The following is a 27,698-nucleotide window of genomic DNA, read 5'->3' as shown; positions in this document are numbered from 1 at the left end:
GCTTCAGTGCTGACCTGACTGTAGCTGTGTTGGGGACTGAGATGATCCAAAGTACCCGAATTGGATCTCCGAGTGTCTTGTGCAATGCCATGGGTATTTCTACACTTGGGTGGGAACTATTTAACTTGATACAACTCCGACAGTGCACATCACCTCAGTCAATTCGCAGCAGCGCGATCGAGCACAGCCAATCCACTATGTAACGAAGACACACATTTCCTATTTGTAAGAAAAAGAGGCACGTCGTGAAAGGAACCACCCCCCTTTCTCCGGGGCCGGCGGAGGCACAGCCGCGCCCGCCCGCCTCTGGCCGCCCCGCGGGGCGGGAGTGGGGGAGCGGCCATTTCGTGGCACCTCCCGCCGCGGGCGGGGCGGTGCTGCTGTCCCCAGCCCTGCCCGGCCCTGCGCTCCCTCCTCGCCTTTCCCTTTTTCCCTTCCTCTCCACGGGCGCGGCCCCAGGCGTTGTCCGTGGCACCGCGGCCCCTCCTGCGGGAGCCGATCGGCGAGTGCCCTGCTGCCCGTCCCGCTCAGCACCGCGCCATGCTCCAGCTCCTGCGCCTGGCGCTGCCCGCCGCCGCCTGCGATGGGGGCCGGGAGGGCGAGTCGCGCTACGCCAACCTCTTCAAGAAGCTGGACCTCAACGAGGACGGCCGGGTGGACATCGCCGAGCTGCAGACCGGCCTCCGCGCCATGGGCATCCCCCTGGGCAAGGAGGCGGAGGAGGTAGGAGCGGGCAGGGCCCGGGGGCCCCGGGGCCGCCCCGCACCCAAGGGTGCTGCCGCTGACTCCGCTGCCGGGGGGCTCGGCCTGCTGCTGCCGTGGGCCGCCCCTCGGCTGCGTGGGCTCTGGCTGCGTGGTGTGTGGTAGTGTGTTTCCGCTCCGGCATGGCACAGCGGGTGACTCACGGGTTTTGGATGTCGCTCCGTGTTTTGTATGGTCTATGTCGCAGTACGGGAAGGTGTATTTTGGGCAGCAGGGAAGTGAATCTCCGCTTTAGTCCGTATGGCAGCCAGCTGCAGTGTCAGCTCCAGCTCGTGAAGCTGCCTTCCAGTGAGCACACTGATGTGGGGTGGCACAGACAGTGTCCGATAGCGAGGCTCCTGTGCGTGAAAATACACTGTAACTTTGGCCATCAGACCACAGACCAGACAGCTGTCACTGGGCTTTGGGTTCTGCAGGGATCCGCTTGGACTATTACATTCTTTTGTCCTCTTTTATTAGTGATGCCTCGTGAGTCAGTAAAACTTGAGTCATCGAGTGTCTAAGTGCTGTTACACTAGCAAATCTGAACTGTACCTGGGAGAGAAACTTCCGTTTTCTAGTTGTCATCATTGATGCCTCAGGTTCAGAACATAAAATCATTTAATGCACAATTCTATGGGTGTAAGTAATTGTGTGATAAGGCAAATTGCACTGAAAAGGCAGTTTTTAGGTTGAGCGTTTATCTCTTTAAAAGGTATTGCTTATGGAAGCTGGTGAGGTTGTCTTCAGTGGGCTCAGTTAATTTTAAAAGTCGTAACAGTCTTTGTCTGTGGTTAGTAAATTGAGAGCTGGCACATTGAGATGTCAATTCTTTTGCAAAGAAAGTAGGTTGTATCTGCAGTCACATAAGACGTACAGATTGGACTTGTGTTAACAACAGTGTGCATTTGTGCTTAGGCATGTACTGTTTGTTTTTGTACATCATTCAGAGGGCACAGGCGTAACATCCAGGTTTTATGGAAGAATTTGTATTTTACCTGCACTTCTGAAAATCAGACATAGCTGCAGTTAGGCTGAACAGGTACAGCGGAGGTCTGTGCTGGAGCTATTACTTTAACAATGCTGTTCTTTATTTCAATATGACGACTGATCAGCATTCCACTGCCATGCCTGCATTAGGCACTGCGTAGCTTTGGAAAGAGGTTCAGAAAAGTCAGCCTAAATTTTGACTGCGATGTTCAGGTGTGTTGGGTAAGGCATTCAATTTCAGTGACCATATGCTAATCCTGGGATGCGGCCTCTTCTTTCTTCATTACTTGGTCTCTATTTTACCTCTTTATATTTAACTCAGTCTCATATACTTAAGGAAAAGTATCCAACAGGTCTCTGGAGTTGAATGATGCTATTGTGAGAGTATAAATGAAAGTCCTAAGCATGCATTCACTTCAGTATTGCTTCTGCTCAAAAACATCTTTATGAGCGTATCTTGTGTTCTCAGAATTCGGTCTGTAAAGGAGGGACGGTCTGGTCTGCTTCCCCGTGAGAGCTGTCAGTCATGTCATGTCACTAGTTGCAGACTTCACTCAGGCATTGTGGATGCATTGTTGAAAACCTGTTGTGCCAGTTTGACTATAACAGTGTGGTTTTTTAACCTAGAGTGAACAACAGAGGAATAGGTGCCCAGTTTTCTGACAATTAATGGGGATGGTCTTCCAACATAATTTACTGAAAGCCCTGAGACATGGTATATATCTTAACTTTGGAACAACTTGTAAGTGAAATTTCAAGTGATTTTTTCTTATATTCAGCACGATATTTTCCATTCGAAGTGCAGATCTAAGTATCTGCCAAAGCCTCGATTGCTGCAGGATAAACTGGAAGTGAAACCATGAAATCAGTTGAGATAAGCTACACTCTCGTGGATGTAGTGGGGAGCCAAACTGGCTGTCTTGGTTGCCTGAGAAACACAGAGTAAACAAAGTAAGCCATGAGTCATGCTGCATGTCTGAGATGGGTGGAAGAATTATTGCCGCGTACTGCAGCATTTATATGTTCACTGTTTTAAACTTAACGATGCACGTGATTTTTACTTGAAATGACTTGTTAGAATGAGACCCCCATTAAGACTTGCCTCCAGTTTCTTCCCTGTCTTTATGTAGCTAATCTGCTTCCTGTACTGTTCCTTGAGGCTAGAAGCTGCCTTCTACAACTTGCTCCACTTCAAGCTCTAAACTGATGTTTAATTCAGTAAAATATCTTTTTACTACTTGGTAAAAAGGCATTTTATTAATAAAATTATGCATGCAATTGTACTCCTTGTGTTTGTGGAGGCAGAAATAGTCTTATAACTGCTAACAACTAATGAGTAAGGAAATAAAACCTGGAAATATACAACGTGGCTACACATTCAGCACTGCTGATTCAGTGGTTTTATGGGTGTGGGCAGACCTTTGGATGCGCTGAATAAGAGTAGACTTCAGTTCCTCGTGGCTGGGTCAGGGTTTCGGGCCTTGCACTCTTTTGTTCCTAGATGCAGGTGGGGGTTAGGTTTCCAGAAATGCTCCTGCGTGTAGTGAAATAGATGTGCTGGGCAGTCTTGGTCACTGTACTGGTGGGGAGCGCTGCTCACCCCAGTTAACTGTTGGTAGGCTACCAGGTGGGTGTTGTGTGTTTTCACTGCCAAGTCACTTGGGTCATCCTCAGTCATCACCTTCACAGTATTAGAAATTAGTGTTTGTGCTACTAATATTGCTTTCCTCTTTTCTCTTGAAACAGTATGTAATCCCTTTCTGGAAGGAACATGCATGCGTTTAGAAGTTAGCAAGCTGCTATCCATTTGAGTAGTAGGCAAGAGTATGCTCTTTTCGTTTGACCTTTCATCCATTTTCTTGATATCTTTATTAATGCTTAATGTGTGATGAGACACTCTTCTAGGTGAAGTAATATTGTAGACATCAAATAGATGTGGTGTTGGAAGTAGGTCACATGTTCTTCTTGAGGGAAGAATCTTTTTCTCCATAGAAAGACTTCATCGCACAAAGTGGCAGAAGCTTCTGACTGTTCTGCTTGACCTGCCTGCTGTAAGCATGTGACAGAAAAGTAAGCCACTAAAAACTCTAAAGTGTGTACTTCTTAGAGGCTGCCAGGATGACTCCTGTTTTATATTTTAGAGTATATTGCTTGCTAGGAATGGACAACTTTGCAGAGCTTTACAAAAGATTCCTGACTTCGTATATTAGCACCTACAAAGAAGGAGTTGATTGCGGTGACAGTATCAAACGGCTCTCTACAAGCCCCGTTAACAGCTATAGTACAGTCAGTTTTGATTAGTGGAGTTGTCTGGTAGAGATACAAAATAGATGCTGGGATCAGATCTCAAATGATCTCATCCTGTGTCTTCAAAATGCAGTGAGTCTCTTAGATATGAATACCATAAATGGTGTGTGGTTATACTATTTTTATTCCCGCTTTCCTTCTGTTGCAATCAATCCTTACAGTAAACCTGCAGGAGGCAAACTCCGTCTTTCACGCTTCAGTTTGTGGTAGAAACAGCCAAGCATTCACATTCAGGTACTATTTATACATTGAGTCCCGGAGCTAAGAGCAGCAAGATGTTACTGAAATGAATAACTACGTTCTGGAAACAATATGATGTTCTTATTTAGACTGACTGTCAGATTTAGACGTAAGTCTTGTCATTCCTGGCTACAATAAGGCTTTAAATGAAAATAAAACAGTGTGATGAGATAACTCACATGAAGGTACAGTGTGATGTAATGGAAACAAGGCCCAAAGAGACTAAATTCTCAGCAATCGGAATACGATCTGCTTGGAGTAGTCAACTGTGTTTATGAGAATTGTAGGCCAGCTATGTTAAAAATACTTGGAACACTTGAAGTGTGTTGCTGCATTTAAAATAAAAGGAACTAAGAATTTTGTCAAGCAGACCAGATTCCTGTGTTGTATTACGGTGCTGCGTTGTAGTGTGAGACCACAGGTGAGAACAGAACCAGGTGTGAATGCTGAGCTTTTCTCTGGCCTCTTAAAAACTTGAGCTTAGTCGTGCTTCAGACCATGAAACTTATAGCTGTTTTTAGCCCAGAAGCATATCCCTTTACAGATATTTGTTTAGTAACTAAGCTAAACATAGCTGTTAATATTTCTCCACTGTTTTATTATGTTATTTGCGCTCTTCTTACTTTTGGTAACTTCCCTTATATGGCAAAATGAGAAGGCTAGTAGACCAAATTAAATGAAGCCTCTTCATTACGTTGTACTTTGGTTAGCAATGTATAAAAAAAGCTCCAGTTGCTTTAGCAGCTTCTACACAATACCTACACTTAGAAATCATTGCCATATGTGACATGAAGATTCAGTCTGTAGAAGCAGAAATCTTTTGCACTTCCATGTCTCTCAGTGCCATTTTTTATGAAATGAAACCTTTTTCTTAATTGTATGCCAAAAACTTATACTATAGGTTTAGAGTAGATAGACACCTTCTGCTTTTACAAAAAACAGATGTCACGTGTTTATTGAGAAATGACACTACTTAGTTACTTTAAACCTTGCTTTTCAGGTCATAATAGGTGTTAGAAATGTGTCTCATTATAGGGACTTAATTGTGAAATACCATAAACATCTTCAGTAATATATCTGAGTCCGGTTGTAAGCAAACATTTAATGCTGTGGTCACCAAGTATCCGTATGAAATAGCAAGATGAATTTAATTTAATTTTCATAACACTTTAAGCATACAAGGAGGGAAAAAAATTGTTTTTCTAATACTAACTTGATAGTTTTTTTTTTTTTTTTTTTTTTTCCCTGAACAGGGTACAGTGAATGATTCATTCTTCTTGTTATGCAAAATACAAGAATGCTAGGTACCAAATATGTGAACCCCTCTGCCCACCCTGGAAGATCTCTTAACCACATGTTGAAATGCTTTGCTAAATCACTGTCTTGAGAAAGCAGTGTGTCCCAGGTGAAAATGCAAGGTACGCTGGTAAATCTTCTAAGATGTGTGCAAGGTAGGGATGCCTGTGCAGTAGAATAGTCTTATTTGTCAGAAAAGTTAGTCTACCAAGTATGTTCAGAGTTTGAAAAAAAGAAGTGTAACTTGCAAGGAATGCTGAATGAAGTTACAAGGGAGGATTTGCATCTCCCATTTATGCTGTTTCAGATTCTTGGAATCTAATTCATAGTTGTGAGTTGAGAGTTTATCCAGGTCCTGTGGGAGCAGCTTCTGCAATGCATGCTGGAGAGCATACTCACAGCTCGCATCTCTTCCTTTTTAGGCTCATTTTATAGAGATTGTTACCTGAAATGAACCAATGAGAAGGCTGTGGCTAGCCCTTCTGTCTTGCCAAGAAGAGAGGTGCTCAGGGCAAAGAACGGGAAGGGGAAGCTACTCTGTAGCTGATGGAACAGCTACATCTCTGAGTGCAAGTCTGCTGTATGGGGGTGGGAGGTAATGTCAGGGTCTGACGGGTCACCTGCTTGGATACTGTTTAAATGCTGGTAGCATCCTGCGGGAAGGAAGGGAACAAATAAGAATGGAGCATTTCAGTAAGCTGAGGGTTCTTCGGAGGTAGTGCAAACGACTGTTTTGCTCACAACACAGTATTGTGTAGGTGTTTTTAAACTTACCAGCAGTCTCCTTTGTGTGTTATTTGGGCTCAGTGGTTGGGGTAACGTGTGGGTGCATCCTGGGACTTTCAGCCTTTTTGCTTTGTTTTGGATTTATCCCTGAACTGATGCAGAATGACGAGACTGATTTAAACAATCTTTACTACTGAGTTTTGGGTTATCATTGTGTCCTAAACTTCTGTAGTCCTGGTATATATAGGTAGGAAAAAAACACCATCAAGTTTCAATATTGTAGGATACACGTTCAGTAAACAGAGTTGCATGTTTTTGAGCTATGGCTGAATTTGGCTTGCAGTAGGAGTACAGTCCACAAATTTATAATGGTAGAATGCAGAGTTATATGAATGACTGTCGCTAATTATTTTGGCTCCAAAAGGGGGAAAGAATAGGAAGAGAAGAGAAGGGAATGGCAAGGTTGCCGTTGAGATATCTACATAAGATAAATATCAAGTTTTGAAAGAAAATGTGAACTTTCTGAATGTTCACAGACATGCTGTTCTTACCTTGGTGCTGGTGGATTTTCTGTGTGATTTTTGTAACTGTGCCCTTTGGAGCTCTATTATTAGATTACAGAACAATGAACTCCTAATTGCACCAATTATGAGTCTTTAACTGCTGTTTGTTTTTATTGTGTCTTGTAGGTAGATAGCATGATAGGAAGCCAGAAATGCCCAGTAACTTCTTGATGGATCACTTCCTGTTAAGTACTCTTTACTTTGCTTTAATTAGCTGAGATAACTAGCTAAAGAATAGATGATTGGCAATCATTTGTACTGAGTAGCCCCACCTTCCACGTACAATTGAATTTTGTAACCAGAAGAATGGGAAGGCTTATACAGAATACAGAAATAATTGCAACACATAAGATAAACATTGAACTGTGAATTAAAAAGTGTACCTAAAAGCATTAAGACTTGTATTATGTTGCATTCTCTTTCTTTACACTATAGCTATGAATGTTTTAAAGTTCGTAACTTTAGCACAGAGTGATGTAATAACTCATTGGGACGCTTACATGTGTTCAGTATCTTTAGTATCTTCAGTATCTAAAAGTATCTTCTTAGTATCTTCAGTATCTAAAGCATGTCCATAACTTTCCTGATTTTTGTCAACAGACCTGCTGGCTTAGGTTTATACAGCCAGAGGACTTCTAGAGGAGTAGGAATTAAACATTGCAGTGTATTGTATGTAATACAGAAATTGTAAAATAATTTTTTTCTGTTTTGGCTTTTCACATTGGTGTTGCATTGCTGTGCAAGACTTCAAAAGCAGCTGCATTAACTAACTACAGAGCAGAAAACAAAAGTAACAGAGTTGTTTTTAAAAGGCAGTAATGTCATGACCAAATAGGTCAGCACGAGTATTCTAGTCCGTATGTGTGAGGGCCCTAAGTGTTAACAGGAGAGAGAATCTAAATTGTCTTAGTTCTGTAGTTCTTTGTGGTCACTGTTTCATTGTATGGTGGGTTATATTTATTGCCTCAGGGTTAAAGTTTTCGCATGAGAAAAGAAATGGCACACCTTGAAAAAATCAACTATTTCCTTTTGGGGCTGGGCCTGCCTAAAGGTGAAGTGATTCCACGGTGAGTCTGTAACAACAACTGGCAGGTTTTAGGTGCCAGGCACACTCAGTATTGTTTCCCAGGACTTCAGTGCAAGGGCTGGCAGCTGGGTTGGTTCCTGCTCGATTGTTATAAACGCACCCATGTTACAAGGCATCCAGTTCTCCGTCAGAGAAGTTGGTGACCCAGGAAGTGGCACAATGACAGGTGGCTGTAACTGCAAATCCTGGTATCTAGCAGTATATTAAATGCAGAACAGCAGAGTCTGGTTCCTTGCTGAACTTCAGTGAGGGTGATCAGACACTGGAATAGATTGCCTGGGGAGGGGAGGCTGTGGAATCTCCATCCTTGGAGATGTTCAGGAGTCGGATGGACATGGTCCTGCTCCCCCTGATCTTGTTGGACTGAGTTTTTCCATGATGCTGTGGGTGGGCGGTTTGCATCCGGGAGGTGGTGTCAGGCTACCCACACAACCTAGTGTCTGCCCACTGGCTGTGCCCATGCAACACACAGCCTCCCATGAGGGAATTTCTGACCACTGAGTGGAAGGCAAGCTCTTTGAGCATTCCTGTTTGTTCCACAAATTGGCTAGTTAGGGGTTTTAATCTGAAGCTTTAACACCCATGTAAATAGTGCATTTTTTGGACTGTAAGAAGCTTTTGTTTGTATGAACTTTTAGGTTCGTAGTGTGAGGAAATAGGCACGTGCCTGCTGAGGTACAGCATACATTTCGTTCCCTGTTCCTTTGTTCTGCTGCACTGAGGGTGGTTGACACTGGCTTGAAGTGCGGAAAATAACTATAAAACCAAAAGTAGGGAATGGAGAATGGGCTTGTGCTCATCCTTTTCTAGTTGTTGCAGGGTAAAATCTGCTTATTTGGCAGATAAAAGGAAAGGTGCCCCCCTTCACACACACTAATCACCAGCTCTCTAAACCTCCTAGGAATTTCTGTTTTCTTTGGCTTACATCATCCTTAGCAGTGGAGGTTTTGCAATTGGAATTTAGCTAAGATTTTGTCATATCTCTGAGCCAGAACAATGCTTTCCTTATTTTATATTTTTGTGTACTTCAGATAGCAGCAGGGAATGGCAGCAATTCGTGTTGGTTAGAATTAACTGTGTGTGTGTGACTGCCACATAAACTACCCGTTTTCAGCTGCTTGTGAGAGCAGAGCAAGGCACAAGGGTCCTGTGGTACACGGTGCTGTGCATGCAGTACAAGAGGGGCTGAGATGGCATTTTCTTGGAGGTGGGGGCTCATTCTGCCCAGAGTCATTTTTAATGGATTTATTTTTGAATGATTAATCTATTGTTTTTTTGTTTGTTTGTTTTATTTCTTATTAGAAGGACATAGTCAGGAATGCATCCATAAACTTGAGTAAGCATAAACTATTTTTTTTTTTTGGTAAGGCAAGGGCATGAGATAAAACTGAATTTATGAGTATATTTGTGTTGACAAGTTATTGGTAGAACTGGCATGCTGGACTTGAGAGCATATTAAGATCAGTACTGCAGAAATATTTTTCCAGGCTGAAATCTAACACTTATCTGAGTATGCAGTATCTTGCATGTATTCTACTGTGCGTAACTTGCTGTATTATGGGAGATAAATAATTTGCCTTGTATTTCACTGCGTAGTACCACCTAATACTCCCCTTTTTAATTGGGAATTCTTTTTTTTTTTTTTAAGATTAAATGTTAAAGTACTCTTTTTAGTAGAGGAGTAGGAAAAAAAAGGAGGCAATATAAATATATTTAGACGGTTTCAAAAGTTCTCAGACACCTACAACATGTACACCAGAGTTTTTAGCTTCCTTTATGTTGAGTTTTTGTAGGCTAGGTCTTCCTGGACTTGGTTCTTTTAAGGACTTAAGCTGATTATAGTGGAGTAAACAAAATTATTTAAAAACAGATGTTGCAAATTAGAACAGCAATGCAAATCTTACTTTATTCAGAAACTACAGCTGTGCAAGGCACTTGGAAAAACAGAAGGTATTTTGAAGACTTCTTAATATATGCTGTAAGCATGCTCTGAAGTGCTCAGAAACTTGCACTAACTCAGTGGAGAAATTCTACTCTCAGGTTTCTTCTACCTCGTACAGCTCTTGTACAGTGTCCTGGCCCCTTGGGATTTCACATACTCAGCGACAAGATAGGAACTAAAGCCCAGGTGATGAGATGGGGCATAACTTCCCTTAAATCTTCTGGTTTAGAGCAGGGCTTTTGTGGTGGCCTTGCCTCCTGTTTCCTTGTGTCCTGCTGGACACTGGATGTGTGAGAGAGTATGGGAGGTGCCTGTTGCAGTAGGGCTGCTGCGCCTTTCCTCTCGTGAGCCTGGCTGCCGTCTCTGCAGGGCTTTCTTTACGGAGTATCTGTTGCTGTGGCTTAAAGACCCCGCTAGTAAATCCTGTGGAGCTTACTATCCTCAGCTTCACTATTCTTGGGGCTTTACCTCTGAAGACCTACAAGACCTACTTCAGTGGTTACAGACTGATGCTCTGAGGGGTTGCTGTAATTTCCTTTTTTTCATAAAGTATGTTTTCACACACGAAGATGATAGACTTTTCAGGTGCTTTGTTGATGAAGGGAAAGTATATGCCCAGGCAGTCGTGCCACACCCCTTGCCTGTATTTCAGGCTTGTTTCCTGCTGTGCTGGCAATCATTTATCATATTCAACTCATAGTTAATTTTATACGTAGGCATTTCTGATCTGCAGGACTGTTACTAGCGAATGCATGCATAAGTGGAAGATAACTATTTCTATTTGCTACAGGTTTGTTGTGGAGTGTTTGTATGGTGTGTAGTGTTTTATGTGTGGTGTGTGTGTTTTGTTTGTTTGTTTTTTGTCAGGGCCTAGGCTTGCCTTCCCAAATGCTTAGGGATAGAAGTGCTAGTCAGGTAAGACCCTAGTACTTTTTGGTCAACACTTAAATAGTTAATTGCTATTTATACCGTTATCTTTATAATTAGAACAGAGCACTCAACTGAAGAGGATAGTTAGAACTATTTAATTTTACTGGAATATTGTCGACCCAAGTACAGCTAGAAAGTTGGAGGCCTAAAATTGTTCTTTTTCATGATTTTGTCACGTCCACCAATCCCTCTTCCACAAATAACTTGGTCCCTGTAGGTGTAACTTTTCATTGCTAGCAAGAAACCTTAAAATCTATGAATAGAAAAGTTTTAGGAATAATGAATAATGCTTTCTTAAAGCTATCTTTGCTGCTGAGAGTTTTGTCTTCATGAAACTGTTGAGAAAGTGTTTAATGCTGGAAACAAAACATGGTTCTGAAGTGTATGCTTAGGTATTTTCCTGATTTGACTCTCAAAGTGACTGATATTATACTTCGTAAGCCTGAGCTTTTTTTACTTTCTAAGTTTCTATAATTTGGAAAATCGAAATGTTAAATTTTCTCTCAACAGAAAATCTTTAAGGCTGGAGATACTAACCAGGATGGGCAGCTAGATTTTGAAGAATTTATGCAGTATCTTAAAGATCATGAAAAGAAAATGAAACTGGCGTTTAAGAGCCTGGACAAAAACAATGATGGTATGCCTTTATTTTATGTGTTGAAACATTGTTTGAAGAAACTATGTCTTAAAAATTAATTTATTTTCTTTGTCTAAACTGGAGACCAAAAATTGTGTGTGAAACCTCTACTTCATTCCTTTAATAGGAATGTAATTATTGTGTACTATAGATTGAAATAATTATTATAGTCATCTTGCCTTTTTATTATCTTCCAGGTTGGTTGATCTGGGGATCTTTGCTTTCCAGATAGGAACTTCCTTATAGTTTATCCATGTATCTATTAAACTATTAGCTATTAACTTACTGGATGTTTGCATCTCGTTTAGCTGTATGATTTTAATTTACTTACCTTTGCTCGGTCCTGATAGTGCATAATAAAAATGCATTATCTCTGTTTAAAATTTAAATCATCTTTGCTATTGTGTAGGTGGTATGATTTAATTCAATGAGCTGCAAGTATACGAAGTTCAATGTTTTAAATATGTATTATTTTTCTTTTAATGTTTCCAGGAAAAATTGAAGCATCAGAAGTTGTCCAGTCCCTCAAGATACTGGGTATAAACATTTCAGAAAAACAGGCGGAAAAGATCCTGCAAAGGTCAGGAATTGTCGTTTCTTAAAATATTTTGAGCTTCTTTGTATTTTTCATAAACACATTTTCTAATTCACAGAACATAGTATTTGAATGGGATTATAACTTGGAAAGATTGTTGGTAACTTCAGTGGCACCTCTACAGTAATTCTTGCATATTCCATCTATTCTTGGGTTATACAAAGTCTGACCACTGTTTTAGCATCTGGTTATAGGAGGGGAATGTTTATACCTCAGTTCTGTGCAAATGTTGTTGATAGAATCAAGTGTTTTATATTTTTAAATGGGGAATGTTAGATACACTTGTATAAGAAACACATGATATTGAAAGACCGTGGCAGATTTACCCTTTGTCTCCATGTCCAGTCTACAGACGGTATCACTGTGATGGCCAGTATTTAAAAACAAACACACGCTCAACGCTGCTGCTGTTGCCTTACCTGTTTTGGTTCAATTTCTTTTAGTATTGATGCTGATGGGACCATGTCAGTAGACTGGAATGAGTGGAGAGATCATTTTATGTTTAACCCTGCTACAGACATTGAGGAAATAATTCGATATTGGAAACATTCCACTGTAAGTTGAACTTCTATTTTTAATTCAGTGCAGCTCTTAAATTAATTTCTACTGCGATAAGTTGCAGTGTTGAGTATAACAGCTTCACAGTTGTATTTCATACATTTAAAAGATTGTTTGGTTTTCCGTTTTGCGTAATGCCCTCTCATTTACAAGCAGGATAGTGTCATTTGAATTTCTTTAGAACAATAACTCTTTCTTCATCTAAATTTTAATGCCAGTATTTCCTAGGAAGAAATCCTCTTCTTCCTTTGAAGATACTCCACAGAAAGATACTAACCACAATATTAAATCTTTTTTTTCATATTACAGTACATTTGTATGTTCTGTGCTTTTGATGTAGTGAAACACATGTAGATTTCATTACCATGAAATTGCAAGTGTCATTATTGATGGCTTTCTATGCTATATGTTCTCACATTTATTATGTTGTGGAATTTGATTGAAGAATGAGAGGGTGTACAGCAACAAGGAGGTCATTATTTTAAGTTACTATTGAACAGAGCTCTTAACGCCTTAGTCACTGACTTTTAAGAAGCAATAATATAGTAAATAAGCCAATAATAATCGAGTTTGCTTAATATCCTTCGTGTAAATGGAAGGATAAACCACATAGTTACGGAATAATTCATAATGTTAGGTAAAGACAGATTTGAGTATAGTGAGACCATTTATATCTTGAGGGATCAGTCAGCATTTCTGTAGTAAAATTCAGTTTGAGACATGAAAGTTTTGAGCAGTTCACACTACAAACTCAGTTCAGAGATGCTTGACAAAAGGGAGTCAGCTCCCTGTTCGCTGAGGGAAAACCCTTGGAGCACTGCTATGAGATAAGGTAGTCCTGCTCCCAGCTTGTTTAGCGAAGCATACTTTTGCTGTAATAATATGCTTTCTACCACTATTATTTCTTTTTGTTACTATGGAATAGCCTCAGTTACCCCCAAGGAAAACTTTTAGGCGTCTCTTCTGACTGCGACACTGGAAGATCACTTGACCCAGTTATCACAGCAAGCAAAATCCAGCCACACAGTAGCACAGCTGCTGCTTCAGATAACAGCAGATGTGAGACTTCACATGTCTGGCTGTCATTCACAGTTGTTTTTTTTTTTTTTTTAATTGTAAAATTGCTGTCACTCTTCTGAGCAGACAGCTACGTTGGCATAAGAAGTATTACGATAGCTGTGGTCTTCATTACAAATCCCCCCTAAATTTAGCTTTAACTTTTGATTTCTTAGACTTCGTGTTAAAGTTGCATTTAGGACTAAGTAGATATAAGGTTTAAACTCTGGTAGGTATGTGTAATATCTGTAAGAACCCTGAATCTATATTTTAAGAGTTCTGATTGTTCTTCTGATGACTCCATTTATGGTTGAGTAACGGAAGGCACCTTGCTTGGAAACAGTGTCAGAAAGATGAAAGGATTTTCTCATTAATCTATTTTATGTTCAATATCCAGAAAAGTTAGGTCTTTCCTTCTTTGTACAGTGGATAAATGCATGATCTGCATACTGCAATTCTTAAATTTCAAGTGAGCAAGACAGAATAGTCTACTTAACAGATAGGGAACTCAGCATAAATAAGGTGTAGTATCTGAAATCAACATTAGCCATAGTTTAAAACAAAAAGTTTGTCAGTTAACATGCTTGCTGGTCAGTACTTGTTATCAGTTATTAAAACATTCTTGCTTCTTTATAGGCTTAATTTATGCATAATACTGGCTTTGCATCATCTAAGGTGCAATTTTTCTCTTTTGTCATGGTTATAAGTTACATGGAGAGCAAAGATTACTTTTAAGAGATATATAAAATTACTACAGCCTTTAGCAATAAAGCTGTCCAAGGCATAAGACTGTGGAATGTTCTTCTCTGATCACGTTGAATAGTCATACAAACATGCACCTGCTAATGAAATGTCAAACTTTTATAGCTGAGTAAAAGTCATTAATATGTATTTCAGAATAATTGATAATGAGAGGCGACTTAGTAAAGCAGTCAAATTCATCATTTTGTAAGCTAATACACAACAGCTGCTGGGAATTTAATATTCTGATATATCAGCTATAAAAATGTTACTTTAAAATATCAGGGTGAGGGGAAAATTCCCACATATTTATTCATAACTTACCATGAGAGTGAAATCTCTTGTTAGCATCCTTAAGAGATTACCAAACTAATCCCAGAAGACTCTCCTGTTAAAGGTTAGAATCAACATGTAAGCATTATTGCTCGCTGAAGAGATTTACAGATCGTGACAGGATGTCTTTGTTTGGGATATACTCAAGACGGAAATTTGTCATAATTTTTAATAATGATGGTACAGTCTTTGAAATGGTGGGTCAGTGGTGTTATTGCTCGGTAGAAGTATTTAAAAATGCTGTTAATTGGATAACAATAGCAATCCATAGCAAGTTGATTTTAGAATGTAAATTATTTTTTTATTTATTTTGTACTGGCATTTTTATTTACATATTCTCAGGTTCTAGGCCAATTTGGAATTAGAACTGTTGATAAAATTGAGATGATAGAATAAGATGGTTTTTTTTGCACCTGTTTGCTTTGGATTCTAATAGGTGCTGGATATTGGAGATAGTTTGACTGTTCCAGATGAGTTCACAGAGGAAGAGAAAAAGACTGGGCAGTGGTGGAAGCAGCTATTAGCAGGAGGAGTGGCTGGTGCTGTCTCTCGAACAGGTACAGCACCATTAGATCGCCTTAAAGTGATGATGCAGGTAGGTGCAATATTTAAGTTCTTATTAGTCTCCATTGTATCATTTCAGTTTTTAGAGAGTTGATACAGAAAGATGATGGCCAAATACAATATCTGAATTCTGGAGGTCTAGCTGTGTTTCCACAGTTTCAGTACTTTGTGTCCATAAGTCTGTTTTGCACAGCGATATTGGCAAAAATATAAGCAAAGTATTATACTGCTTGTGCAATTAATATAATATTTTCAATAGTGAATGTGATTTTGCTAGTTCTTGTAAGCAATGATAGGCTACTTAGGAGATGAGTTTTACAGCCTAATCAGAGCACTGTTCCTTACTGTGATTTTTTTTTTTTTTAGGTTCATGGTTCAAAGTCAAACAAAATGAATATAGCCAGTGGTTTTAAGCAAATGTTGAAAGAAGGTGGTGTCCGATCCCTCTGGAGGGGAAATGGTGTGAATGTTGTGAAAATAGCTCCTGAAACAGCTATTAAGTTCTGGGCTTATGAACAGGTAAGATGCTAAATCAAGAATGAAAATAATGGTATATAAAATACTGTATAATTCTCACTGTTTGTCATTTGCACTATTGTATTGTACAGGAAGGAGTTCTTATGGGTGGGGATTTTACCATAGCAATTTAGACTGACTTTCCAATTTCAAATAGTCTATTTTTTCTGTTAATAGAATACTTACTTCGCAGATTTTGCTATTATATTATAAGCAGTATAAATAAATTGTCATTAATTTTTAACTGTCCTCCCATTTTTATAACTTATATATATAGTGAGAACGACCAAAACCCCGACGCATTATACTAACTGAACTCGTACAAGATTATGTTTAAGTCAAATATCTTGGTTCTATATAAGGTGCCCTTGTCCTGGATTTCAGAGTTATATTTACCTCTGTTAAGGCCTAATCTTCCGTTGGAAAATGAACTCCAGTTCTGGTGTAGCTAACCGATCTTTGTTTTTCATCTATAGGACATGCCTCAAATAGTACTCAAGTAACATATTGTACATTTTTGTACAACTATGAAATCAAACCAACAAAAAGTCAAGTAAATTTTGGGGTATTGCAAGACTGAATGGCAGAATTCCATAGGAAAACTTTGAGCACACTGTTAATCTTGCCGAGCCTTTTGGGAGCTGATGATGGTGCATTCTTGCATGATGGCATCTGTCTTGAATGAAGCCATATGTAAAACTCTCTAGGTGCCTCTGTGAACAAGTTAACCTAATGTAAAGGATCCTTGCATGTTAGTGTTTTTGTGAATCGCTGATGACAGAGTTGGAGCAAGCATAGTGCTAAGTTTGCTGGTTTAGTAAATACAACTGTTAATACACACACACACACACACACACACACACACAGAGTGCAGTTTGGAAAGACGTTTTGTACTATACTCTTACCTCTTGAGGTAGCTCTTGCATCTACTGAAAAGCATGTGATACTTATTTAATGTACTTTATCTTAACAGTATAAGAAGATACTCACTAAGGATGACGGAAATCTAGGCACTGTTGAAAGATTCGTATCTGGTTCTTTGGCTGGGGCAACAGCACAAACTTCTATTTATCCCATGGAGGTTAGTAACAGAAAATCTGCTTCCATTTGAGACCGCCAAATGTCTGGTTTGGCGTTTTTGCTCTTGAAAGTATTGGAATTCCTATATCCTAACTTATTTTTACTTTGCACTTCCTTTCAGAATTTTAGTGCTAGACACTTCAGAATACGCTATGTTCTAATTGATACCTCTCATTTTTTTTGTATATGTGGATGTCGTTTTTAAATTAAATTTACTTCTTAATATATATGGGGAATTCAGGTGATGGTGTCATTTACCTCTGTATGTGAGCCTGAAACTTGGGTTATTGTATTTTTGTGTGATTGCACCTTTTGATATTTGCTATTCAAGTATCTCTCTCCATAGAGCAGTGTTTAAATGTATCTTTGCAACCTTGTCCAGGAAAAGAAATCCTGTAATGTACTTAATCTTAAGTACACATTAAAGGCAGTTTCTGAATTCGGCCTAAATCTTTCCCACTATGTATATAAGCAAGGAGCGATCTTCCCTGTAACAGATAGGAAGTTGTTGCATTGTAATTGGGAGCTGGGTCAGATCAGGAGATCAGTTGGGAAGGAGAATAAAACAGCTATAGCTGAGGCTTGTTGGGTTAAATGGTCTTTCCTCTGTAGGACACATTTGTATGTAGTACTACGTATGTTGCAATTTAATTAGCATTAAAATATGAACTGCTGTAGGGTAGCTATTTCACATCCTGCTTTTTTAATTAGAAGTAGAAAGTATTTCCTTATTTTCTTGTTCCTTAGAACATATCTTTTTGTGCAAATAACTGGAATGTATGTTGGGGCTGGCATTAAACCAATATCAACATCAAAATTTTGAATTAATTTAAAATATAACCTACATACTTTTCCATAAGGAAGGGTGTCAGCTGTAATAAAACTTACCTGTTTTTATTGCTGGCAGTGATCAATTTTTTTTTTTTTAACTCTATCCTTGTCATCAGAGCTGCTGAGTCACAGCTAGCCTGAGTACAGAGATGGTTACATTAACTGAAATGTTAGGTTGAACATTAGGAATAGGCTGGTCAATAGAGACGTGAACTGTTCTACAAGGTAATATTCCCATCTACTGTCCTAGAAATGCTTTTTAGGGTGCTTCTAAGCAAAAGAAAAAAAAACAAAGCCTCAGGAAACTTCTGAGGAAGCTGCAGTCTTAAGAGGTTTTAAAGTAGGCCAAATTCTTGCTCATAAATTCTATCTGTGGTTTCTTTTAGATACTGTTTTTCATTTCTTTGTCCTAAGATGCTGTATAGACTCATTTTATTATTAACCTAATGTTGGGTTTCATTAGTGAAAAGCCATCTTTATATCCCTTAAGTACTTCTCATGCCTTTTGAAAAACTTTCTTAACGTGCTTTGCTGTTTACAGATCAGAAGTAAGACCTGCTAGTATGTGAATGCTCTCACTTTTTCTTTGGCTAATGCTTATGTTAAATATTGTCTACACTGATGCCTTCAAATTGATTAAAATCTGCTTGTTTTAATCAGGAAGATAAAGGTAAAATGAAACTTAAAAAAAACATGTTCCGTCATATTTTCATTTTTTTGACTAAGTTGTAATCTAGTGTATGTTAGCGTGTCCTATTCTGCGTTAATGATAAAATCTGAAGAAACTGCTAGCCAGGCCTCAACAGCAGCCACAACAAAGGAGACCTGAAGTACCAAAATGCAAAGCAGTTCCAACAGATACATTGTGTTTTTCTGTATTTAAAAACTACAGTAATGAATAGGTATGTAATTAAGGCCACTGTTTTTTCCCTTTCAGGTTTTGAAGACCAGATTGGCTGTGGGTAAAACTGGGCAATATTCTGGGATGTTTGACTGTGCTAAAAAGATCTTGAAAAGAGAAGGTTTAAAGGCCTTCTACAAAGGCTATATTCCTAACATTTTGGGAATAATTCCTTACGCTGGCATTGACCTTGCTGTTTATGAGGTGAGTTTAATCACTGAATGTATGTAGCTTTTACTAGTTAATTTATGAAAAGTGTGAATGTTCTTTAGTCAGATCTGTATTAGTCAGATTTGTGATATGCTTGTAGTATTGCAGTTGCCATCGATTTGAAATAGATAAATGAGGATTTCCATCGGATTTAACTTATAAGATTTTTCTTTTTTTACCCTTCCTGGAGGGGGTGCCTGTACAGATGGGTCCTTACATGCAAGTTTCATATAGCATGCAGGGCTCCTTTCTTCCACTGGATCAAACAAGAAATCTGCTAAAAAGGAGGCATTGCATAGACTTGGGCGATACAACACTCTTGCGTAACTAAATGACCCAGTTGGCTTGGAACGTACCCCTTATATAGCAAACCTGAGTCAGATTTTTACCTGACTGATAGGAATAGTATGTTACATATTTTGCGGCTTTGCGCATTTTTTGCCATCTTCTCTGATTTGTAATTGGATTGTAGTAACTTGTATTATGTATGCATCTGTTCCTGCCACCAGAATTCTCTGTGGCTGACGTGTAGTTCTCCTGAGGAGTTTGAAATACTGCTGTTTCCTTTAAAGATGAACTGACACATCTTACACCCATCAGCACAAATTAAAATATTTTTATCTACTTTACGTGCTAGGAGTTGTTTCAAAATGTGTTAAGTAACTTATGTGCATAGACTAATTTTTTTCTAGTCTAGACAAATCTTGTTGTGATATTGCAGTAATACTAATCAGCAGAATTACTTGTGCGAATGTTTCAAAGCAGTATGGGAGTTCTGTCCTACAGTTCGCATCTGTACTTCTGCATGGAGTAACATACCCAGCTGTGTGAGGTTTTGGTACACCCTGTGGAGTGCTGGGTCATTCCCACCCCCTTTCCCAAAGTCTTAACTGGTTTAGAGCATGGGCACTGCTGCTGTCTGTTGCTGTGGCTGGATATTTAAGGATTTCTCTTCTAGGCACTAGCTATTGTAGTTTGGTTCAAGTCCATTCCCGGGTGTGAAGGTATTTACCTGTACACTTTACACCAGCCCTACAAGTGTATTTTTAGTGAGTTTGATGCTTTTCTGGTTTGAACCCATAACAAGTCTTATAAATAAACATGCGTTTACTTTCTTGAATGCAGATATCTCTATTTAATCTTCTATCTTGACAGCTCTTAAAGACTACGTGGCTAGAACACTATGCATCAAACTCTGCTAACCCAGGTGTTTTTGTATTGCTGGGATGTGGTACTGTTTCCAGTACATGTGGGCAGCTAGCCAGTTACCCTCTCGCTCTAGTCAGAACACGCATGCAGGCTCAAGGTGAGTCCGGTTGTACTGAAAATATTTTGTGTGGTCGCTTCAAAATTGTACCATTTGTGATGGCTGCAACAGGAATGTGGGAGTAAAGAAATAATTGAGGCAGGAAAAAAAACACTTGAAAAAGCAAGGATTATGTGGAAAAATCTTAACAGTAGGTGTTTGTCCCTGTTGCCCATCACTGTTCTTTAGCGTACTGGATTCAAATGTAACGTTACAGACACCAGTGTTCTGCATGTTTGGAGAGCCACGTTCCATACAAGATGTAGAGCTCCTGCCATAGTCTCAGAATTCTGTCATAAAAGTTAGGTTTCCTAAACTTTAGAGGCAAAATGAAAAGTACTTTGATCATGCTGTGAAGGTTGACAGCAATGTTTGCTCTGGAGTAAATTTCATAAAGACAATTTCATAGTAGAGATTCTTGCTTGATAAGTTTGTGCACAGACTAATAATAGGAGCAAAAAGAATATAGGTGGACAGTGCATTTCAGTTGGATTTAGATGCATGGATCTCTCTTGAATGTCTGGGTATTAAAGAGAGATCTCACTGTGAGCATAGAAGTTCTAATCGATGACCCAGGAATTGATAGGCTCACTACCCAGGTGTTTAATACTTAAGAATTTTTAATGTTACTATAACTGTTGTATAACACTATCTTCTTGTTCTAGCCTCAGTGGAAGGAGCTCCACAGCTAAACATGGTTGGTCTCTTTCAAAGAATTATTGCTACAGAAGGAATCCAAGGACTTTATCGGGGCATAGCCCCTAATTTTATGAAAGTGCTTCCAGCTGTCAGCATCAGTTACGTTGTATACGAAAAAATGAAACAGAATTTGGGGATAGCATGAAATGAAGGAAAAAGGTGAGATGTTTGTAATGTTGTTGGAAACACCAGAAAAAAAATGATTTCTCAAACAGTCTCCTCTTACAGTTAGAGACAGATCTTTGTGGAGAGGTGCTGCAACTTCTATTTTTGCCCTCAAGAGGGGAAAAACTTTCTTAATTTGTAATTCACCATTTCTAAATAACATTTCTAAACCTATATTGCACTTTAATGTCACTGAATTGAGAAAAAAAAATCAAGAACCTGTATCTTTAAATCGATAATATGTTTATATTTTCAGGAAATCATGCGTATTTTACTCATGGGCTTTTTTTCTTGTACTTGTCTTCTCTAACTATGTATTTGGCTCAGATGAAACCAAAGGTAGGAGAACTTTGTACTGCCTCAATAATGAACAGATGAAAGTGACTTTGTTTTGTCGTGCTGCCTATACTTAAGCAATTCACGGGCAACATTTTGCACTTCTAGAAGTAAGCACTTACTATTGTTATTTCTGAAGATTTAATCTAAGCTCTGAAAAACATGACCTTGAGATACAGAAAGGAATGGAGTAACACATTGAAGTGTAGCCCACCACCTTTATCTTCAAGTTAACCTTTTTAATTAAAGTCTAAGAGCCTGAGAAACTGTTGTTCCACAGTATCTAGAATACCTCACTTGATTTACATGGTATTTTTGTAATACAATCAGTGGCTTTCATATCTTGCATAGTTGGACTTGATTTTCATTGCACTTGTAAGTGCTATTGTGACAAGCTTTGGGTTACAGTTGTATGTTTTTTTAGGATCATAATATACAGAAACAGAAAAAGCTACTGAGTTACTGGATTTTTTTTCCATACAAGTGCAAGTTACTATTTAAAAATAGGGTGAAGGATCCAGTATTAAGTTAATAATGAATTATTTATTGGCTGTGTTAGAAGAAATAGACTAAATTAGTCAAGAACTCAGAGCTCATCATAACTGCCTTGAGGAGAGAAACGCTTCTTACTTTGGATTTGTTATTTCTTCCCTTATTCTGAGGGTTACAGTCCACTGTGTGCTTTTAGTCAGTAATGGATTACATTATTATGTAAAGGATCATCATGTGAGATAAATCTGCTTTCCTTCACAGTTATCTGTGTACTGTGCATGCTGACTGTTTTTGTGAAATTTGGTTCATAAAATACTGAAATATTTTGTCTGAGTGACCAAATGGAACCGTGGATCTCAGGTGCCCATCAGATTCATGTTAATGAAGCAAATGAAGCACACGCAGAGAGCTTGGTAGTATTGAGAGACAGTTCCTCAAAAACCAAAGCAGCATTTCCTCAGTGTAGAAAGTAGTATATTCCATGTATAAGCAATTCCCAAGTGACTTCCTTTTTTTGGAGGTGGGGGGTGGGTTTGAGGCTTGTGATGTGACATTTCAGTTGCTTTCGGGCAACATTGAGATAGAGTAACAATTACTGCTCAACTCTCTTGTTACACTTTTTCTGCTTTCTGCAGTTTGTGTGGTGTCTTAATCCCAAATTTACTAAGATCATCTTTATACTTGACCTTCTAAAAGCCACTTCTCTTAGACCACTTCCTGAAATCGGAATACTGCAGGAAGAACTTTGTTCCTATGCTAAATTCCTGTAAGGTCTTTGAGGGTCTGTGTGTGTACACACAAAACTAAACACCCATGAACAGCTGCTGCATATATATGTGTGTGTATATATATATATATATATATATATATATTATGAAATCAAACACACAGGTAACTGCCCCCTTTAGGCCATGTTCTTCAGACAGCAGGTCAGATATAAATCTGTGCTTCCATGGTTGCAGTTTATATTCCATAAACCAACATGAAACTCCATAAGGAAACTCTGTAAGATTCATGTTATAAACGTTTTATCAGATTTTAGAAAATGGCAGCTTTAGCTGTGTCTTTTGGCCTTCAATTTAGGAATTTAGGGAAGCCTTCGATATTGCACATTTAAAAAAAAAAAATAAAATTCATTGTATGAAAATCATCATCCATGTGTACAAAGCCTTTCTGATCTGAATGTTTCTTGGTCTTGCCAACATCTTTTGTATTTTTATGGGATTTGTGATATCACTTCTGTTTCCCAACCATTTTGTCTGACTGTGACCAATGAGCCAATGTATTGCATGTGTGATATGGAGATGACTTCAGAAGTGTGTATCTTCTAGACTTGGTCCATTTTGTTTATAGTGTGCAAGTGCCATTACGAATATTGATAATTATGTTGGTGATGTTTTCAAACATGGAAAAATGGAGTCTTCTTCAAATTTCATTTTTCATTGTGTGCCTCTTTGATGACCGTGTTCAATTGTATATTCTTTGTCTCTTAAAAAATGAATGTTTACCTTTTTAGCTCATAAACTACCAGTTTCTAATAAATGTTCATTTCCTTATCTGGCTCGAGTGTGCTGATCTTTCTCATGGCCCAACAGATAGATGACATTTCTTTATTGCACTGCATGCACACTACTCACTGTCAAAGGTAATTTATCTAATGGTATTATAGACACTAGCCTATATTTCACTATTATTTGATGTATGAAAACCTACTTTGAGATTAAGAAAAATATTCACAGTTGATAGTCATAGTCTTAAAACACTGTTTCATTTATGAATGGAAGATCAAATAATGATCAATATTTTCTTCTTGCTCATTGGACGATCTAACACAACTGCTGTCTGCATGACAGAACTCTTGATAATCCAATGTGTTTGTGTTCTTCGTATTTATCTTCTTTGTTAATCTTTCTTCTTTAGTAAAAGGATCAATATAAAACATTTTCAAGGTAATTGTCTTAATTTACTCTACATGCGTAGCATAGCTATCATACTAAAAGTGTGCTCAGTAGCTAGTTTTGACAACTCCATATGAGTTTTTCACAATACTTTCCCATGTTAAAGATCACTGTAAACAAGTTAAGGGAGGTTTTTCTTAACTTTGACTTCTGCAAATATTCTTCTTGTAACAGGTAAGGTTTAGAAGCTTCCTTTTTTGTAGTGGAAGAACTAGACGCTCTGTGTGCTATTCCTGACTGTATGAAAAAATTGACATTCCTTTCTACTTGACGCAAGAATGATATTAATTGAAAATTATCTGCAGAGGCTGGGTTTTTGATGATCAGTCTCTTACAGTGATGAGGTGTTAAGATGTGCTCTCAAGATGTTTGAGTTAGATGGTTCTACCCATCCCCATAAAAAAGAAAATTAATCCTGCAGAATGTAGCATTGGTATTTAAAGTGTTACTTTGAAATTAACCTACTGGGCAACTGAATTCTATAGTTTTTTTTTATCAGTGACTGGTCCTGATATGATGCTTTTTGATGTACAGGAGCTGTTATATGTACAGTATTGCATGATGTATGTTTATATGATGGCTTTTGAAATATCTCACATCTGCAATGCATATGTCTACATGCACAGATCTGCAACCATTATTTTTAACTGCTTGCAATTACTAACATTCTGAAAAATCACATTGCTTTTGTATCTTACCATTTGTTATGTGTTTAATGTATTTCAAGACAGATGTATGCAAAGATGTTCCGTATAGATCATACGGAAATACTGCTGTACAGCTTGGTACTACCCCTTCAGTCAAAGAAACAGGCATGAAGAGAATGTAAATCAGGTAGTGTCATTAATAAGTTAATAGCAGGTTCAGGTTCATAAACTTAAACGTGTGTTTTTTAAATGCTTCCTATGCTTCCTTATGATATCCGAGTGGTCGTGGGATGGCTTTTAAGGCCTACATTAAAACAATATACTCATCAAAATTGTATTTTGTGGAGAATGCAATTTGTGAGAACCGTGGATATTGAACACAGTGGTTTTAGTATATTGGCAATCTAGCTTTGTAAATTATGTCTAGATTCTGAGCAGTTCTGGTGTCTGAAAATATGTTGAAAATTACGTGGATAATATTTGTGCAGTTCAGAGTAAACATGTTCTGTCAACTAAGTAAATGCATGAGTATTGCACACTGAAGTTCTTAGGCTGAGTCTGTTTTGTCAAATGGTTAACGATGGAATGAATCTACTATGTGTAATGTATGTATATAAACCTATGTAGTGATTGTGTATACACACATTTTCAGTTATGTATAAAGCCTTTTCTTTACACAAAGTTCATGCATTTTGTTTGTGCAATTGCTGGAACAGTTTCCAGAACAGCCTTTTAATTGAACACTTCTGAATTAGCATAACTGTCCCTGCGGACGTTTCTTGTGCAAGCTGAAGGTATGAGACCGAAGAGAGGTAGCCAGTAGATTCTCTTATATAACGTCAGTAGTAGAGGCAAAAACATTAAGTTGAGAAATTAAACCACTTGAATGGGTATACCTGTCATGTTACACCAAGCGTTTTGCTAACGTATTTGATCCATAGTTTAGCTCTTGCTAGAGCACTGACATGGAAACACTCTTACTATACAGCAAGTAACACATGTTTTTTAATCATGGTTAATTCATGTCATGCATGAGCCACTCTTTCCCTGGTGAGCCTGAACTGCCCCTTCTTCTTTGCAGTGTTTGGAGGAAACTGGGCAGATTCAGATTGAATTCGAGCAGTGCCATCTACTGGCGTGTTGTAATACTGATTTGAAAGGGAGAATGGCTTTTCTAGATAAAACATCTGAATTATTTTCATGGAGTTATCTTTATAACGAAGGGAAAATAGTTTATAATTAGGTTAAACCCATTTGAGCTATCTTTTTAGTGGTGGTGATGTTAGTGTGAACTAACATACTGTGTGGGTGCCATACACTTCTGTGAATTACAAAAAACAAGAGAAATCATCTCTGTTTGGGGTAAGGTACAGTTAGAATTCATACCTTGTATCAATTGGCATGACTACTTTTAATCAAAGACATTTGAAATAGAAGATGGGCTTTTTTTCTGTTCCCATAAAATGCTTTTTAAATGTCAGTGTCTCAGTAAGATCTGCTGCTGTGAAGTGGAAAGGTTCTCTACCAGCATATGACTAAAAAAGGGTACGAGACTACATGATTATGTTAGAAAAGTGAAAAATGCTCTTCTGTATTTCAATACTTACAAAGTAAGTATTATATCAAGATCTGCACTGAGAGCTATGTTAACTATTTCACAATGTTAGAACACCATCTAACTGAGTGCAGGTAGAAGGTTTTTCACAATTGCTCACTTAAATTTTACAACTTCATAGAATCATAAAATATCTTGAATTGGAAGGGGCCCTCAAAGATCACTGAGTTCACCTCCTGCCTCTGCACAGGACCACCCAAAAATCAAACTGCATGTCTGAGAGCATTGTCCAAACGCTTCTTGAACTTCCCCAGGCTCAGGGCCGTCACCACTGCCTTGGGGAGCCCGTCGCAGTGCCTGACCACCTCTCCGTGAAGAACCTTTTCCTAACACCCAGCCTGACTCCCCCCCACCCCGTTGCAGACTCATGCTGTTAAATTTTCCCACAGCATCCACGTGCAGCCACTGATTTGTTTTGTGATGCAGTTGCTGTGTTCTTTCAAACCAAGCAAGTCTGGATGTAGTTCAACTCACTCTGGCACAGCACTATTCATTTCCACCTTTTGGGCTTCTTAACAAATGCCCATCTGTTTACCCTACAGCCTGTGTGTTTGACACACCTTGTGACTCCTTATCCACAACTCCAATCCCAATCTAATATTCTAAATATATTTCATTGCAGGAATTAGGTTTGTGCATTTCCTGCTGTGGAACCAAATGTCCATTCATCATTATACTGGAAGTTATGGGACAAGTTAATGATCATCATGCGTTCCATCTTGCCCCTTCAATGGGGTCTACTCTGGAGAGCAAATCCCATATCTAAATGAACTCTGTCAGGTTCTCTGGAGTGCTGGAAGCTCGGTAGATTGCTCATGTATTTGTGATACTCTGAGACTCTTGCATGTACAGCTGGCTGTACATGTACAATGGCAGCTGGCTGGTTTGCACAGGCTTAATTTTTCTCCCTGTCTCAAATTTTGTATTCTTTTATGCATAGCACCTTGACTGCCATGTTCAATCCTTGGACTATTTCTCTTTGTTCTTTTGAGTATGTATGTGACCTCTAATTGTCTAAACTGAAGGAAAAAAATCTAGTTGCTGCAGTGACACTGTTGCAAGATGGCCACTCAGCGCAATTTTCTTCTTGATTTTCTGTTTATCATCTATTGGAAAAAAGGGGGTCTGCTTGGTGGCTACCTGCTCCCCAGAGAAGGCCCATCTCAAAATCATTTTGCTATATTTCATATTCTGAGATTTTCCCAGATACAAATGTGTAATCATTTGAATCTGCTACTCTTGGTACCTGGAAGAGCAAACAGTTACAAGAGTTGCTGTTTATCTTACTCTCAGCTGCTGGGCTAACCCAGAGCAGGTGTGTTTTGTCCCTTTGGGCCTCTTGAGAAGGAACCAAGTGCAATCTTACAGCTTGGAGGTTTTTTTTTCATTCTGGATCTCTTATGCTGACCTCAGATAGGGAATTTTAGCTTTCTGTAACTTCTGCTTCTGCCTACTTCTCTGATTATCCCCAGGGGGTTTTCCATTTTCTTTTTTAGCCCAGGCTTCATGGCAAGACAGGCTGCCCCTTGGTAGCGTGACCAGACCATGAGTTACCGTCATCTGCACCATCATCAGGAGAAGCCGAGGAGACTTGATGCAGTAACATTGCACCTTAACACCATGCTGAGATCTTTCA

The 27,698-nt window shown here is 38.8% G+C and overlaps 1 protein-coding gene across 1 annotated transcript; it reads left to right on the top strand.

Moving 5' to 3' along the window:
• Positions 1-352: 352 nt before the first annotated feature.
• On the top strand, positions 353-23,398 carry SLC25A24 (solute carrier family 25 member 24). The gene is made up of 10 exons (XM_035537554.2): positions 353-723; positions 11,333-11,459; positions 11,952-12,039; positions 12,498-12,609; positions 15,179-15,337; positions 15,673-15,825; positions 16,796-16,903; positions 18,671-18,838; positions 20,000-20,150; positions 20,816-23,398. Exons 1-10 carry the CDS (start codon positions 541-543, stop codon positions 20,992-20,994), a joined length of 1,428 nt encoding a protein of 475 aa, XP_035393447.1. The 5' UTR covers positions 353-540; the 3' UTR covers positions 20,995-23,398.
• Positions 23,399-27,698: the final 4,300 nt, after the last annotated feature.

The sequence above is a fragment of the Cygnus atratus genome, chromosome 8 (genome assembly GCF_013377495.2).
Source record: "Cygnus atratus isolate AKBS03 ecotype Queensland, Australia chromosome 8, CAtr_DNAZoo_HiC_assembly, whole genome shotgun sequence".
Taxonomy (NCBI): Eukaryota; Metazoa; Chordata; class Aves; order Anseriformes; family Anatidae; genus Cygnus; species Cygnus atratus.
Note: the sequence above shows the minus strand (reverse complement) of the source record. Positions and strands in the feature narration are given on the sequence as shown.

Coding starts and splice junctions, on each gene's coding strand:
- SLC25A24 (XM_035537554.2), top strand. CDS start 541: ATGCTCCAGCTCCTGCGCCTGGCGCTGCCCGCCGCCGCCTGCGATGGG. Junction 12,610..15,178: donor GATATTGGAAACATTCCACT/GTAAGTTGAACT, acceptor GGATTCTAATAG/GTGCTGGATATTGGAGATAG. Junction 15,826..16,795: donor AGTTCTGGGCTTATGAACAG/GTAAGATGCTAA, acceptor TTATCTTAACAG/TATAAGAAGATACTCACTAA.